This window comes from Halictus rubicundus, chromosome 9, assembly GCF_050948215.1.
Source record: "Halictus rubicundus isolate RS-2024b chromosome 9, iyHalRubi1_principal, whole genome shotgun sequence".
NCBI classification, from domain to species: domain Eukaryota; kingdom Metazoa; phylum Arthropoda; class Insecta; order Hymenoptera; family Halictidae; genus Halictus; species Halictus rubicundus.
The window spans coordinates 16,111,485-16,124,809 of record NC_135157.1 but is presented as its reverse complement, the minus strand read 5'-3'; the positions used below and the strand labels follow the sequence as shown (position 1 = coordinate 16,124,809).

Below are 13,325 nucleotides of genomic sequence, written 5' to 3'. Positions count from 1 at the left end.
AGCGAACATTGCGATCGGTAACCAGAGCGCAGCACTTCCTCTCTTCGGCAATCCCTAACGAACAAATACAGGGATGAAAGACAGGTGCTATTTAGAAACCTAATGAATGCAAAGTGGAAACAGAGAGGAAATCAGAGTGCTCGCGCCCGGGATTTTGGTGTCCCCGGTGTAGTGTTGCCCCCTAGTCTAATTTTTATCCTGGACCAGAATCTGCATCATCTTACCTGCATCATTAGCAGCGGATTCCAAATAATGCCAGAGTGGATGCTACTTCTACGTTAAAAGAGGCTCTTCTATGTAGGCTCCGATCCAGCCTACAAGATGATGCAGGTTCTAATACAGGCTAAAAAGTTGATGCAGGTTCTGTTCCAGGCTAAAAAGATGATGCAGGTTCTGTTCCAGGCTAAAAAGACGATGCAGGTTCTGTTCCAGGCTAAATTGATGATGCAGAAAAGTGGGGACACTGAAACCCCGAGCGTGAGCACTCTCATTTCCTCTCTGTTATATTGTTATAAGTTGCTAATTTTTGTAAGAACAAAGTTATAACAACGGTTAAAATTGTAAGAGATATTATGTATTCGCATAGTTACATGTACATGGCTCGTGGATCAGAACTGATCTAAAGCTTTTCCTAAAAAAAAAAAAAAATCCGTAACGAACAGCAACGATACGTCTTTAGACCGATTCAGTTTGTATTTGTAAGCTGTAGGACAAGTTTGCACGATATTTTTACAATTTAACACGATATTATTTTGTACCTTCGTTCCACACTTGTGGTTTCCCTTTCCGAACATCGCCGTCCTCCGCTGGACGGCGAGCAGGTCTGGTTTTAATTTCTTGCAATCTTTATAACAAAGATAACTTATCAGGAAAGGCTTTAAGAAAGGTTGGTCCCTCGATCTCTGTCTTCCTTTTTCTTGCGCCATCCTGTAAAAATAAACACTTCATATTTTTTTTTACATTTTTGAGAAATCAGAAATCAAATTGCACGGCGAGTTAGCCAAACTTTAGAGTAAACTACCTGTGCTGGACGAAAAATATTTATAAATATTCGCGATATTGGTTATGTGTTGTGGGTAATACAAAATGAAATATGTTGAAAAGGACACTTCATCTTGAACTACCCTAAAATTAGTTTGCCACAAATATTGTACGATCGATACTGTGATACGCGGTAGAAAACCGTGATTAGTATTTATCTCTCATAAAATGAAACTCGTGTTTCCATCTCTAATTTCAATTCCCACTCTAATATCCCTATCTTTTATCTCTTTTATCTCTAATTCCATTCGGTTCCATTATTCTATTTCACTTCGTTTCGTTGCATTTCATTTCAAAACACGTCTCATGTAGTCTCGTCTTTTTCGTATCGATAACTCGTTCGAACGAGTAACGCGACAACGTTCAAAATATCTAATCTCTCCGTAAACTTGCGAATAATAAAATAGTAGGAAAAATTCCGCGTTGATATGCGAGTTAGTATAGGTATCGGTCAATCGCTTCAATTACAGCTTCGCTTGAATTCTTTCGTAAGATCGAATGAACTAAGTTAACCTCGAAATATGCACGCGTACATATATGTAATATATGTAATGTCTCGACATATATAACAACTGCAGGACCGAAAATTCACTTCTGTATATGTATGCAAACAATATTCCCTGATTTCAAACCGAATCATGTTACGCTCCTCGGCGATCGATACCGAGGATCGAGCTTCTCCGATCTTCGAGGGGAATACCCGTCGTAGTGGGGATCAATTTTTCACGAATGTCGTGCACATCTTTTTCACACATATCGAGACGTTACCGTATGTAGGTATACACATATACATAGATATAGATAATCTTCGCACATAAGCTTGAGTGATGTAACGCATCTCGACACAGGCGGAAGAGATTATAGACAATTTCCTGTTTCAATGATACATGCGTATATACATACATATATACACTACTGCTGTGGTAATCGTAACTACAGATGGCAAGACGAAAAGTTCCAGTTTAACGTTGTCGTTTCATAGAATTACCACGAATATAGTAATTGTTCGGGCTTTCTTTGACGCGATTCAGTTAATCGATATTTCCGTGCAACCTGTTGCCGTGAATCCAGTAGATGGCAAACTTGGAGAACTTGAAATCAATATGGAAGCAGGCGGACGCAGTTACCTTTGACGTTGATTCCACTCTGATCCAAGAGGAAGGAATCGATGAACTCGCAAAATTTTGCGGAAAAGGAGAGGAGGTCGCTGCCTTGTAAGATTTATCGTTTACGTCTATAAAAGCGTATTTTGTTGTCGGATTTTTTCGTTTCCAGAGCTATTTCTCGACTACGAATCCGATCGGATCGGATCGGAGTGGATCAGATCGGATCGGATCGTTCGATCGTGGTCAGAATTGAATTTGAACATTTTTAGGACGAGACGAGCGATGCAGGGACACGCTACGTTTCGACAATCCTTGACGGACCGATTGAATATTATAAATCCCAGTTCGACTCAAGTCGTGGAGTTTCTATCGTCGCACCCACCAAAACTCTCGCCTGGCATCGAGTAGGAAACGATTTCAATCGATAAAATGTAAATGTAATACTGTTTACAGTCAGTCGACTCCTCTAAAATTCCTGACAATTTCAGAACTCTGGTAACAGCCCTTCGAGCGCATAAAAAACAAGTGTTTCTAATTTCTGGTGGCTTTCGTTGTTTAATCGCGCCAGTTGCGGTAGCGCTTGATATTCCGTTAGAAAACGTGTTTGCGAATAGGCTAAAATTCTATTTCACTGGTTATTATTCGTTTATGTTTGTTCATAGTTAGCTTTAGTATGATACTTTAGCGTTGAATCACGCTTTTCGCAGGGGAATATGCTGGATTCGATGAGAATCAACCGACCGTAGAAAATGGTGGCAAGGCAAAAGTAATCCAGTATCTTAAGAAGAAGAGGGGATTTAAATCTGTAGTTCACATCGGCGATGGAGCAACCGATTTAGAAACTATTTCAGTTGCAGATTTATTTATAGGTAAGTTCCGTTACAGCTGTAAATTTTATTCGGGTTCGTATACTTATTTCCTCATTTTCTATAGGTTACGGTGGAGTTGTGATCAGAGAAAGCGTACGATCAGGATCTGAGTGGTTCGTTACCAATTTCGATGAACTTCTGAACGCTTTATATGCTTGAATGCATACGATATGATATTTTCAATAGGAAAAATTCGTCCTATACATCGATAAAATCCATTATTTCTTTATTGCAATTTACTTCCAGTTTGTAACATCCATATGGATCGAACGAGAAAGAAACACTATAAATTGTATCTTCTTTACATGTACCGTATATGCAGTAACAATGTTGTTATAGCTCTGTGTTTCCTCACATAAACTGTTACAGCAGACGATTTCTCGCGCGAAACGCGACGTTAAAATTCTATAGAATCACGCTAATTGTAAGGCGACGTTGACATTTCTATGTACTTATCAGAAGCACTGGTATACAAAATCACGTTCCTGGGTGTGCTACGAAACAAATCGATTTAACGCAACAGATATAACACACTTGGACCGCATTAGATTGTGTTTTCTTTTCTTCGTCATCATCTGAGAATTCATGGGTCGATTGTGTACATATTAATTATACATCTTTTCTTCATAAAATCGTGAAATTTTTTGATTTTCCCTTACACTTGTCCAGTAATCACTGACAACTTTTCGTTCTTTCTTGTTTCTTCTTTTTTATCCAATCTTGAACTTTGTGTTGAAGCGTGACGTTCGATTTGACCATATCCATTGTGAGAGGAGATCGATTGAACGGATCCGTTTGATCGCTCAGTAGATGCCTAAATAAGATCAATATCGTATTGTTTAAAATTCGGATAGCGTAATTGTTTGAACGATTCGCTTCTAAGCTAACAAAAGAAAATAAGACATTCACCTTGCAATGGTCTGGCGATCGATATTCATCTTGGAGGATGGAAGAATGACAGGGTCCGTCATCAAAGTAGACATAATAGGATCGAGAAACTCGTCGGGAGCATCAACCAGTATTTCATCTTCCTCTCTCTTTTGACTCGCGGCCGCTTCTACGTCTTCGGCGAACTGATTGAAAAACCCTAATATACCCACGCCGCCGATCCGAACTGAAATATTGGCAATAATTCAATTCAGTCATAATGAATGAAATTGTTGCTAAAATTAATACAACGATAAACGATATTCATTTACCCAGAACATTGCCGGCCAATTGAAAAAGTTCGGGACTATACGATCGACCGTCTTGAGAAACAGCCAGCGTGAACGATTCGACTGGACTAAGATTTACATAGATCTTGCATATATTCAGCACCAAATTTGCTGGATCAAACGCATATTCCGTTTGATCGTTCACCTAGGAAGAAAACGATTTGTTAGATCGATTTTTTATTTTTACAGTACGTCTTTGATGCTCGATCATACTTCCTTGCTACCTTCAGATTCTTTTTATTCGGTCCAACCAATTGAAGTAGTAAGTAATTAAGCATCGACGCAATACGATCGACCATTGTTGGATGGCAAAAAATAGATTTGATCTCTGTCGTTAATATATTCAACGTTTCTATCGTCTTTTTGCCCAATATATTGTCAAATTTAGCGATCATCCCAAGATTATGCAAATTATGAGCTTGCTGGTCGCGTTCGTGTTGCGATAGTTTGTTCCATTCTCCGGTTTCCCTTTAAATTCGGATCAATGTCGCGTTATAGAAACCGAGGAAATTGAGAAACTACGTACGAACACAACATACATCAAATCGTATACCTTGCCTGGATCAATTGTTTTAATTGGGCCATATTCGAAAGCGCTTCGTCTAATAGAAATACTGCATCGTTCATTAAAAGATTTATAAAACGCAGAAACAATGGCGGTTGTGCAGCTTCCATATTGGCTTCTGCTTCTTTGGCTAAAGTACTGTAAAGCACAAATTCAAAGCAAATGATAACGATACCGTTCGCGTAGACACCGTTTATATGAATTGTCTACTTACATAAAACTATTACGATGTTCTGTAATTGTCCATAAATATTCCATGACAACGTACATTGGTCGTCGATATTTAAACTTTTGCTCAAATTGCACACTCTGTCCTGTCATTTCGATACTTACAAATACTTTTAGTAAATTAGGGATGATCTAAATTGCGAGGGAAACGATTTTATAGTAAGAAGAAATTTGCAATGATCAGAAATAGATACCTACATGTAGCCTATAAGGATGTGTAATAAATAATTGTTCTCGAAAGAATGTTCCAAAATTCCGCATCATAGGGTTGATGGTTTCGTCGTTCGCTGGTAAAAGAGACTCTAAACCCTCCGCTAGCCGTGCACGTAAATGAGGATTATATACTCGTTGCTGAGACTCCATCAGTACTATGATCTAAAGTAACACGTGTCTAATCATTGTACCGAACTAATAATAATTAAATTTAATTTTATCATACGCGTATTTCTAGCTTGCCTCTGTTAGCACAGGTGTTAAAAAGAACGAGCCCTGTTGCTCGAAAATATTCGGGTTCATACGGCACAGAAAACATAAAAATCTAATGGTATTCTCCACGACGAATTCAGGAATGCATCTAAAAACACGATAATGTCTTATTATCTTAACAGCAGAGTCGAGTTTGGCTTAGTATTCTCGGTAAGGTAACTTATTCGAACATACCTCAATGTATCTGGAACTGCTTCTGGTAATGGAAATGCTACCTCCTTATATTCTTTTGGAGTATAATCGCATGTTTCCCCTTCTCCAGCTTCCCCGTTGCTTAAATACACTTGTACCAACCAAAACGCTGTCGTTGCGTGAAACTTTGCTAAAAACTTCAACATTTCTGGAGCTAATAAACTCGCTTTTAGCGATAAATACCTAAAACGTAAATTCTCATTTAGAATTCCAATGTTTTTTTACTTAAAATAAGATGTACAAAAGTCCATACTTGTTCATTTCATTTTCCATGCGTTGCGTTACCATTTCAAATACCTCAGGACTCCCACCGCTATGTGCTTCCGCATGGATTCTTTGGATTTGCAGCAAATCCTGATTTGATCTACAATGTCGCAAAACGTGAACAGTAATACGTAATTAATAAGTAAGTAATAAAAGACATTAAATTGACATTTCAAGAGGACGACAAACCTTATGAGCTTATCCAATACCACTCTGTATCCAAGATCTAGAGCTCTGTGAGTTAAAAAAAAACATTCGGTAGTGAAACTAAATTTTTTCGCGACTGGTCTGACTCCACCTTCGGACGTTGGTATTAAACAAGTTTCCGAGGACAATCCTTTTAAATGTATAGTATCGATTGAAGATTCGTTTTCGTTAGCCTAAACAGATTATCGAAATTTATAAGATGCTGTTTAAAAATTTTAAAATAATTGTCCATTCTATGAAAATCGACTGACCTCCGCTGCACAATACGTTGGATCTATCTTAGGCACTTTTGTTTGATTTTCTTGTATGCAGAACGGCTGGCAAAGACGCAGCAATACGCATCCTAAATTTAACATAAACCCATCGGAGACGAACAATGCAGACCTCAGGCCTATGTCATTTTGCGTGTTCCAAAGTTTGCCCCTATTCGCATTTGCACGTAGACAATTGCCTATCCATTCGAGGGTCAAGTGACGAATTTCGTGTGAAAGTAGCAATAACGAATGAAAAACTTTGCGTAAAGATTCGCTTAGCGCATCCAGAGCAATCCAAATGGTGCGTTCGATGGCGCTGCTTGTCTGCAATGCGAAGTACAACGAATTATTCGTTCGATTTCGATTCGACATGCAATTCGATCTTCGAATTTACAGTTACTATTGCTTGGTACTTGCCTGTTGGAATGACTTTTCAAACAAATAGTATGGTTCATCTTTTGTTTTTGGTAAACAGCTTAAACTAAGAAGTGCACCGAATAATGTATCCGCGTAAGCTCTACCTTGAGTACTCTGAGGAGTACTATGACGAATTAGTAATTTAGCTAAGGGTTCTATCGAAGAAAATACATTTAATATCGTAAACCAGGACTGAGAGAAAGACCCAAGAATAGCCTGCGCCACTTCCTTATGCATTATATCGAGAATAGGACTAAAAGATGCAGCGATTATATCTGTCGCCTGTTCCTTGTTCTCTGTTTGCAACTTGCTTACAATTCCATCTACAAACGATGTCAGAATTCCAAGAGACCAATGCAATTCCCCTTCAAGTTTACACATTGCAAGAAACTGACTGTGAATCTAAAAAATGTAATAGAGTTAGAGTACCCGATGCGGTTACGCTAATTGTGCATAGTATACGATAACCTTTGTACCTCTTGTCCTTGAAACAAATCAGGTTCTTGTAACGCCACTCCAGCATTTTGTAAAATAACTTGTTGCATTCTCTCGACAATATCACCGAGTTCTTCCTCATTCCGATACCGTTGCAAACGGCAATAACATTCAAATAAATAACATATCGCTTGATTTTCTAGTATATGAGGGAAAACGGTCGTTTTAGTATTTCGCTGGGGATCTTCGGGGGCCACTAATTTCGACTCAGGATCGGAGAGCATCAATCGTTCGAAAACCGCTTGCTCGATCGAATCAACGTCGATAAACACCAATCTCTGATTGATTCCCGTCGCGTGTAACGTTATTGCAAACACGTCCGCGAGAAGATAGTTAACCTCCTCGTCGACTTTCGAACCCTTCGAGCCTTGAACATTCGTGGGCTTCGCTTGACCCTGTACATTTTTATTTTCAAGTTTCGCAACGTAATCGACTCTGTTATTTCCGCTGATAATTGTCTGATTTTGTGACGAGAATGACACGGCATCGTTGATGCTCGAAAACAATCCAGCGAACGGATTGTTGTTCACATTGTCGCACATTGTTCACCCGTTTAAACTCGATCGCCACTGTTACAAGTATAGTTGATCTAAAAATAAGTCGTTACGATTTAATGTTTCACCCGAAAAATGTTCACATAAACGCCGGAATGTCATCGGATTATATTCACCCTACACCTGTACGTTGTGTTCTGCTCCGCTCACACAGCGCCAACATGTAACCTACACCTACAACATGTACATACTTATCTACATGTGTATGCGAGTAAGTACACAGTACTACATAGATACTCAGTACCCAATGGATATGTCCGGATAGGTATATGAAAACAGGACAATGTTGATAAATAACAAGGGTGACGTGTATCACCGATCGCACATGTATGCATACATATACATCTGTACGTTTATATGTGAGCGTATAGCGTGATCCATCTAATGAAATATCTCGCGCATCTCGAGTTTAATATCGATAAATAATAGAAAGGAATAGCAGATGGAAACACAATTAGGTTTAAACGGGAAAATATAGTGACAAGCAAAAAATTGTTTTCAAGATCGCATTTTTCGATATTTCAATGTCGATGATGTTTCTTTTAAACGCCACTGTACATTTTGATGACCGTTACGCGATAGGCAAAGTCAAGAAGAATCAAACAACATATGTATGTATAACATGATGACCTTCGTGTGACTTTTCGCGTTTGAATTCACCTTAACCTTGACGCGAGATTCGAATATCATACGATACGGTTCGAATATCTTACGAGAAACGATGTCTTATATGTAACAAAATTTATTAAAAATTCAGGCACAACGTGAGCTTGTTTACACAATATAATTTTTACGCGTGTATGATACAATAAAACGAAAACGATCAAAGGCACTATTACAATTTTACCGCCATGGTTTTCTTACAGTACCCGCGCTAGTGCTCCTTTTAATATCATGATCTGAAAGTAAAAACAATTTCTACATTAAAAACGTGTACGTAAACAAAGTATATGTACATAGTAATAGCAGCGACAAACATGCTTCCGTTAGTTCTTGCGTCGATAAAAATCGTGTTTGCGATAAATAAAACTTATGGACTAACTTACATAAAATGTTTGGAGAGAGAATCTTTTCTTTATCATCTGAAGTCCAAGTTTGACATCTCGATCTAGATAAGCATGAACGAGCAAAAGAAGATGGTTGACGCTCTTCGATCCTAATAAACAAGAAAAAAATAATAAATAAATCATAGTTTCATAGTTGAACGGTACTAGTTATATGTACATAGCTTAATCAAAAACGATATACGTATGTATATGCGAACACCTGTTACTTAGTATTAGTCCTCTTTTAAAAATGTCAAATGTAGAATCGAATTAACACACCGAAATATTATAATAACGAATTTACATAATCAACTGATAACAGCAAATAACAAAATAATTTATTTTCTTTAAATAGTATTCTACATGCAAACTGTTCATCGAATCTTATATGAAAGACAATGTGTATTATATAATACTATGCAGAGTCATACTCCTTCAGTTTTTTCCTGGCTAAGGTCCGTTGAGTCGCAAACGAATACGATCTGGCTGATGTTGGACGTTCTGTACGTGATTGCTTGATTTCACGATCTTGCGCTATTACCTGCATTCTTTTCTCGGGTTTATGGGCAAATAATTCCACTATGTTCATAGAAGCCGCATCGCACTTTTTAAAGTAAGAAATTTTGTTAAATATTGTAAATATTTTCTTGCTAAACATCCATATTAATAATAAGGATAAAAATTGAAAGTGTTTGAAAAAATCATGCTTAAATGTTACCTCGATGACTTGACAAATTGATTAGAATGGACATGATTTACTATGTAAGTTCCAATTCATTGCTCTAGACAGTAGACTCTAGATTTTAGATTTAAGAAGTTATCAAATAATTATTGCGTTGTGAGATATTACCTGCAATTGAAGACGGTATAGGAAATTGGATTCCGATCGATTGAGAGGTGCGTCGACATGCAACTTGAGCATGCAGTGCAAAGCTTCTCTATATGTATTTTTCAAAGCAATCACTCGTTCTGTTCGCATCATTCTACGTACTAAGTAGCCGCGTGTATACGCATTGATCAGATTTACAGCTTCAATCTGCAACATCGAAAGCTTCCTCAGAATTCTGTAGATATTTAAAACGAAAATATGAATTTAAAATTATTGTTCCTCACATGTTTAGACCCATATACTGTCCTATCGAGAATCGGTATGTGTACAGTTTTACTATCTAAAGGAAACAACTGTCTGCTAACGTTTAAACGTTTACACCCACCACCACCATCTTTTACCAACACTTTCTCATAACTTCTATCTTTATCTGGCTGTAATTCTGTCTTAACTTCCTCTTTTCCCACTGCTATCACAAAATTACAGTATTTAGCGTAATCATTGTACCCCTATTGTTTCAATCGATAGCAAGTACTTACTAAAACAAGATTCCATAGCAGGAAGACTGATTTCGGAGTAAGTATTGTCTAATGGACATGGCATTAGCTTTTTATTATCGTTACGCGAATGCTCTACTCTTCTCTCGTCTTGAACATTACTTTTCAAATTTTTCATAGTTTCCATGTTGGAACCGATGTCTGTGGAGAGCTTTCCGCTATCGAGAGTGGCTTGATTGAATGAAGTGGGTAAAATATTTTCAGAAAGTAGCGAAACTGAAATTTCTGGAAAGGATTTTCGAATCTCGGTTAACAAAAGCAGCTGTTGCTTCTCAAACTCTTCTTGCAGCAAAGTTTGTTCTCTTTGTTGTCGAGTAACTAGCTCTGTCATTTGATTTTTATGCATTTCTTGTACTTTCTTGTAAACAGTGAGAACTTTATCTGAGGTAACAGTCAATTTTAGCTTGGATGCAAAATCTTCTGTCTCTATGTTCCTTGACATTTCGTCCGCACAATTATCGTTGATAGGAACTTTATTATGCTCGTGCACCAAATTACTAGAAAATGGCACGCCGCTGTCGCTACTAGCTGCACGCACCGGAACGATACCGCGTTTATGCGCTAATTGAAAAGTAGAAAAATTATTGTTCTTCTTCGAACCCTGAAAATCTTGTCGTTTCTCATTACTGTTACGCGTAGCATATTTTCTATCGCAGTTAGCTTCTATATTGGGCTTTTCTATATATTCGTTAGCCAACATCGTTTGAATACAATCAACAGATCTTGTAGCTGGGTACGTTGCAAATAAAGGCGCAGGTATTGTCAGCGAAGAAACTGATTTGTGCATCCGTTGACCAAACTTAGAATCGCTGTTTCTATTTTTATCTGGAGATAATTCGAACGATTCTGCTGGAACAGTACGAACAAAGCTTTTACTTTTGCAGTTTTCCCATTCGATCTTAGCTTGTAAAATATTCCATTCTTTGCGATGGCCTTTGTTCGAACACGACGTTGGAACATATTCTGTACAAGGTTTAGCATCAGTGTTATGTTCCATTTGCATGTGCGCAAGTAATACCGGGCTCGGAGTATCCAGCACGTACGAACCCTGACGAACTAACTTAGGAGTATCTCCTGCATCATGCAGATCACTTTTATTGTATATTTCATCCTCTCTGCAGTTAGGATTGTTCAATGTCATCGGAATAATATTCAAAGTAGTAGGCACTTGTGGTTTCCAAACATTCGATACTGTTTCAATGGTAGTAGATTTTGCTGAACTTATTTTGTTGAACTGATCCGTGTTTGTCTTCGGAGGAACCACCCCAGAACTTAAATAAGCATCGGGAGATAAGCTAATTTGATACTCGGGCATACGATCTACGTTTGTCTCTCCATTCCATTGTGAATCCTTTTTCACATCTTCGTTATAATCTTCATGTAGTTCTGGTGAAAAACCGTTGGTAATCGTTTCAGTTTTATTTTGACATTTATTACAATCCAAAAGGAATGGATCTTCTCTTGAATTATTTAGTATATTCCTACGATTTTTTTGGTCTATGCCAGCATCAATGTCTTTATTTTGTTCACGATCAACGCGCAAAGTTGCTAATTTTTTTTCTACGCGTATTGCAATTTGCTTATAATTAAACATTTCTTCCTTGATATCCTTAGTCATCTAAAACGAAAAATATCTGTTAGAAAAACCATGTTTGAATAAATGCTGTTGCGATATAATGAAATTATAATGCATACCAAAGGTGGTAAAATAGGAACTCCATTAATTTTGATACACGAAACGTACGAATTAGCTTCCATAGTTTTTTGTTTAAATGGACTGTTAAAAACTATGTCAAATATGTAACGAAATAAAATTAATTCGACGGCGTATGCTTCTTCGTGTCGATGACAGCCTTTGTTTAAGGTGGATAGAAAATCAAATATTTTTTGATACACCGATCAGAGAAAGTTACATTTGCAAACATACCGTTTGTTTTCGCCAAGATATAAACAAGACTACTTAAAGACAAAGATTTTAAGTAGTAACCTGAAAAAAGAGTTAATTATGGTATTACAGAGAGGAGTAATACTTTTTACATATAAGTTGTACACAACATAGTATAAATCTATTGGACATTTCGAAAGATTTTAGAAGCAATAACAATCAAACTACGTTAGAAGTATGAAATGTTTTTCAATGTTTTACATTTCTAAGATATAACATGCTCGATCTATTTTTCCTACAGTAATAAGATTACTACTTACTTGCATTTTGTGTTTCATAATTATATTATATTAATTGAAACGTTAAAAATTCATGATACATTCTTCTGTTGCATTTGTCAAAAGATAAAAAAGTTGTGCGCGTTGCTAACTTAATCAAGCGTGCCGAATTGAAGTCACTGAGCCGCCATCGTCTGATATCCATGAATAAGAATGATCACGCTCCTTTGTTCATTAATTTATTCGAAAAATTCAGATACTGCTTCAATAACTGTTCAGCTTGATTAGAAGCAGGATAAATCTGTACGATATTTGAATTGTTACGAGTGACGAATTAACAGGTGGGGAAATTGGTAGAGTTTGTTTCCGTTAAATTGGCAATCTGCGTTTACGATTGTGTATTATGTCTAATTTCCATAAAGGGGCGGGACATTTTGCATGTAACTTCAGAGTATGTATCACGTAGATATCATGTTCGTTTCCCAAATGCTAACCAGAGAGGAAACGAAAGTGCTCACGCTCGGGGTTTTAGTGTCCCCACTTTTCCTGCATCATCTTTTTAGCCTGGAACAGAACCTGTATTATCTTTTTAGCCTGGAACAGAATCTGCATCATCTCTTATCCACTCTGGCATTATTTGGAATCCGCTGCTAATGATGCAGGTTCTGGTCCAGTTCTGGTCCAGCAATGAAACGATTTTCTAACGAACAATTGTTTATTGGTTATCATTGTATCCATATTATGCAAAAAATATATCTATTGTTCGAAAAACGTAAAGTCACAGACGAGGTATAGGAGTAGACCAATCACCATACGGGGTTCGTGTCCCACGATC

The 13,325-nt window shown here is 37.4% G+C and overlaps 3 protein-coding genes across 6 annotated transcripts; 1 reads left to right on the top strand and 2 right to left on the bottom strand.

The window, feature by feature from the left end:
• The first annotated feature begins 1,938 nt into the window (after positions 1 to 1,938).
• Aay (phosphoserine phosphatase) lies at positions 1,939 to 3,648 on the top strand. Its single transcript, XM_076793781.1, has 5 exons — positions 1,939 to 2,255; positions 2,417 to 2,551; positions 2,636 to 2,781; positions 2,855 to 3,016; positions 3,081 to 3,648. The coding sequence occupies exons 1-5, from the start codon at positions 2,116 to 2,118 to the stop codon at positions 3,173 to 3,175; spliced, it is 678 nt and encodes a 225-aa protein (XP_076649896.1). The 5' UTR covers positions 1,939 to 2,115; the 3' UTR covers positions 3,176 to 3,648.
• Ube4a (Ubiquitination factor E4A) lies at positions 3,218 to 8,131 on the bottom strand. 3 transcript variants are annotated; one of them, XM_076793775.1, is made up of 15 exons: positions 8,012 to 8,131; positions 7,323 to 7,930; positions 6,847 to 7,248; positions 6,427 to 6,753; positions 6,158 to 6,348; positions 5,958 to 6,068; positions 5,687 to 5,887; positions 5,483 to 5,600; positions 5,225 to 5,401; positions 5,013 to 5,158; positions 4,787 to 4,936; positions 4,458 to 4,701; positions 4,216 to 4,378; positions 3,926 to 4,130; positions 3,218 to 3,830 (listed from the first exon to the last, which is right to left on the bottom strand). In XM_076793775.1, the coding sequence occupies exons 2-15, from the start codon at positions 7,881 to 7,883 to the stop codon at positions 3,689 to 3,691; spliced, it is 3,138 nt and encodes a 1,045-aa protein (XP_076649890.1). In that variant the 5' UTR covers positions 7,884 to 7,930; positions 8,012 to 8,131; the 3' UTR covers positions 3,218 to 3,688. The 3 variants fall into 3 exon arrangements, with proteins under 3 accessions (XP_076649890.1, XP_076649889.1, XP_076649891.1); XM_076793774.1 differs by having other exon boundaries at positions 7,323 to 8,069; XM_076793776.1 differs by lacking the exons at positions 3,218 to 3,830; positions 3,926 to 4,130 and having other exon boundaries at positions 4,239 to 4,378; positions 4,447 to 4,701; positions 7,323 to 8,076.
• A 529-nt stretch (positions 8,132 to 8,660) lies between these two features.
• Positions 8,661 to 13,056, bottom strand: LOC143357362 (uncharacterized). 2 transcript variants are annotated; one of them, XM_076793780.1, is made up of 8 exons: positions 12,533 to 13,056; positions 12,023 to 12,314; positions 10,310 to 11,945; positions 10,055 to 10,236; positions 9,792 to 9,977; positions 9,373 to 9,545; positions 8,942 to 9,051; positions 8,661 to 8,794 (listed from the first exon to the last, which is right to left on the bottom strand). In XM_076793780.1, the coding sequence occupies exons 2-8, from the start codon at positions 12,083 to 12,085 to the stop codon at positions 8,739 to 8,741; spliced, it is 2,406 nt and encodes an 801-aa protein (XP_076649895.1). In that variant the 5' UTR covers positions 12,086 to 12,314; positions 12,533 to 13,056; the 3' UTR covers positions 8,661 to 8,738. The 2 variants fall into 2 exon arrangements, with proteins under 2 accessions (XP_076649895.1, XP_076649894.1); XM_076793779.1 differs by having other exon boundaries at positions 10,055 to 10,239; positions 12,533 to 13,055.
• Positions 13,057 to 13,325: the final 269 nt, after the last annotated feature.

Excerpts from the sequence above, each read along its gene's own strand:
- Aay (XM_076793781.1), top strand. The coding sequence starts at position 2,116 with ATGGCAAACTTGGAGAACTTGAAATCAATATGGAAGCAGGCGGACGCA. Across the intron at positions 2,552-2,635 it reads AAACTCTCGCCTGGCATCGA|AACTCTGGTAACAGCCCTTC; the intron begins GTAGGAAACGAT and ends TGACAATTTCAG. Across the intron at positions 2,782-2,854 it reads GCTAAAATTCTATTTCACTG|GGGAATATGCTGGATTCGAT; the intron begins GTTATTATTCGT and ends CGCTTTTCGCAG.
- Ube4a (XM_076793775.1), bottom strand. The coding sequence starts at position 7,883 with ATGTGCGACAATGTGAACAACAATCCGTTCGCTGGATTGTTTTCGAGC. Across the intron at positions 5,888-5,957 it reads ATGGAAAATGAAATGAACAA|GTATTTATCGCTAAAAGCGA; the intron begins GTATGGACTTTT and ends TTTACGTTTTAG. Across the intron at positions 5,159-5,224 it reads CACATCCTTATAGGCTACAT|ATCATCCCTAATTTACTAAA; the intron begins GTAGGTATCTAT and ends CTCGCAATTTAG.
- LOC143357362 (XM_076793779.1), bottom strand. The coding sequence starts at position 12,085 with ATGGAAGCTAATTCGTACGTTTCGTGTATCAAAATTAATGGAGTTCCT. Across the intron at positions 9,546-9,791 it reads TATACCGTCTTCAATTGCAG|TGCGATGCGGCTTCTATGAA; the intron begins GTAATATCTCAC and ends TACTTTAAAAAG. Across the intron at positions 9,052-9,372 it reads GCCAGGAAAAAACTGAAGGA|GATCGAAGAGCGTCAACCAT; the intron begins GTATGACTCTGC and ends CTTGTTTATTAG.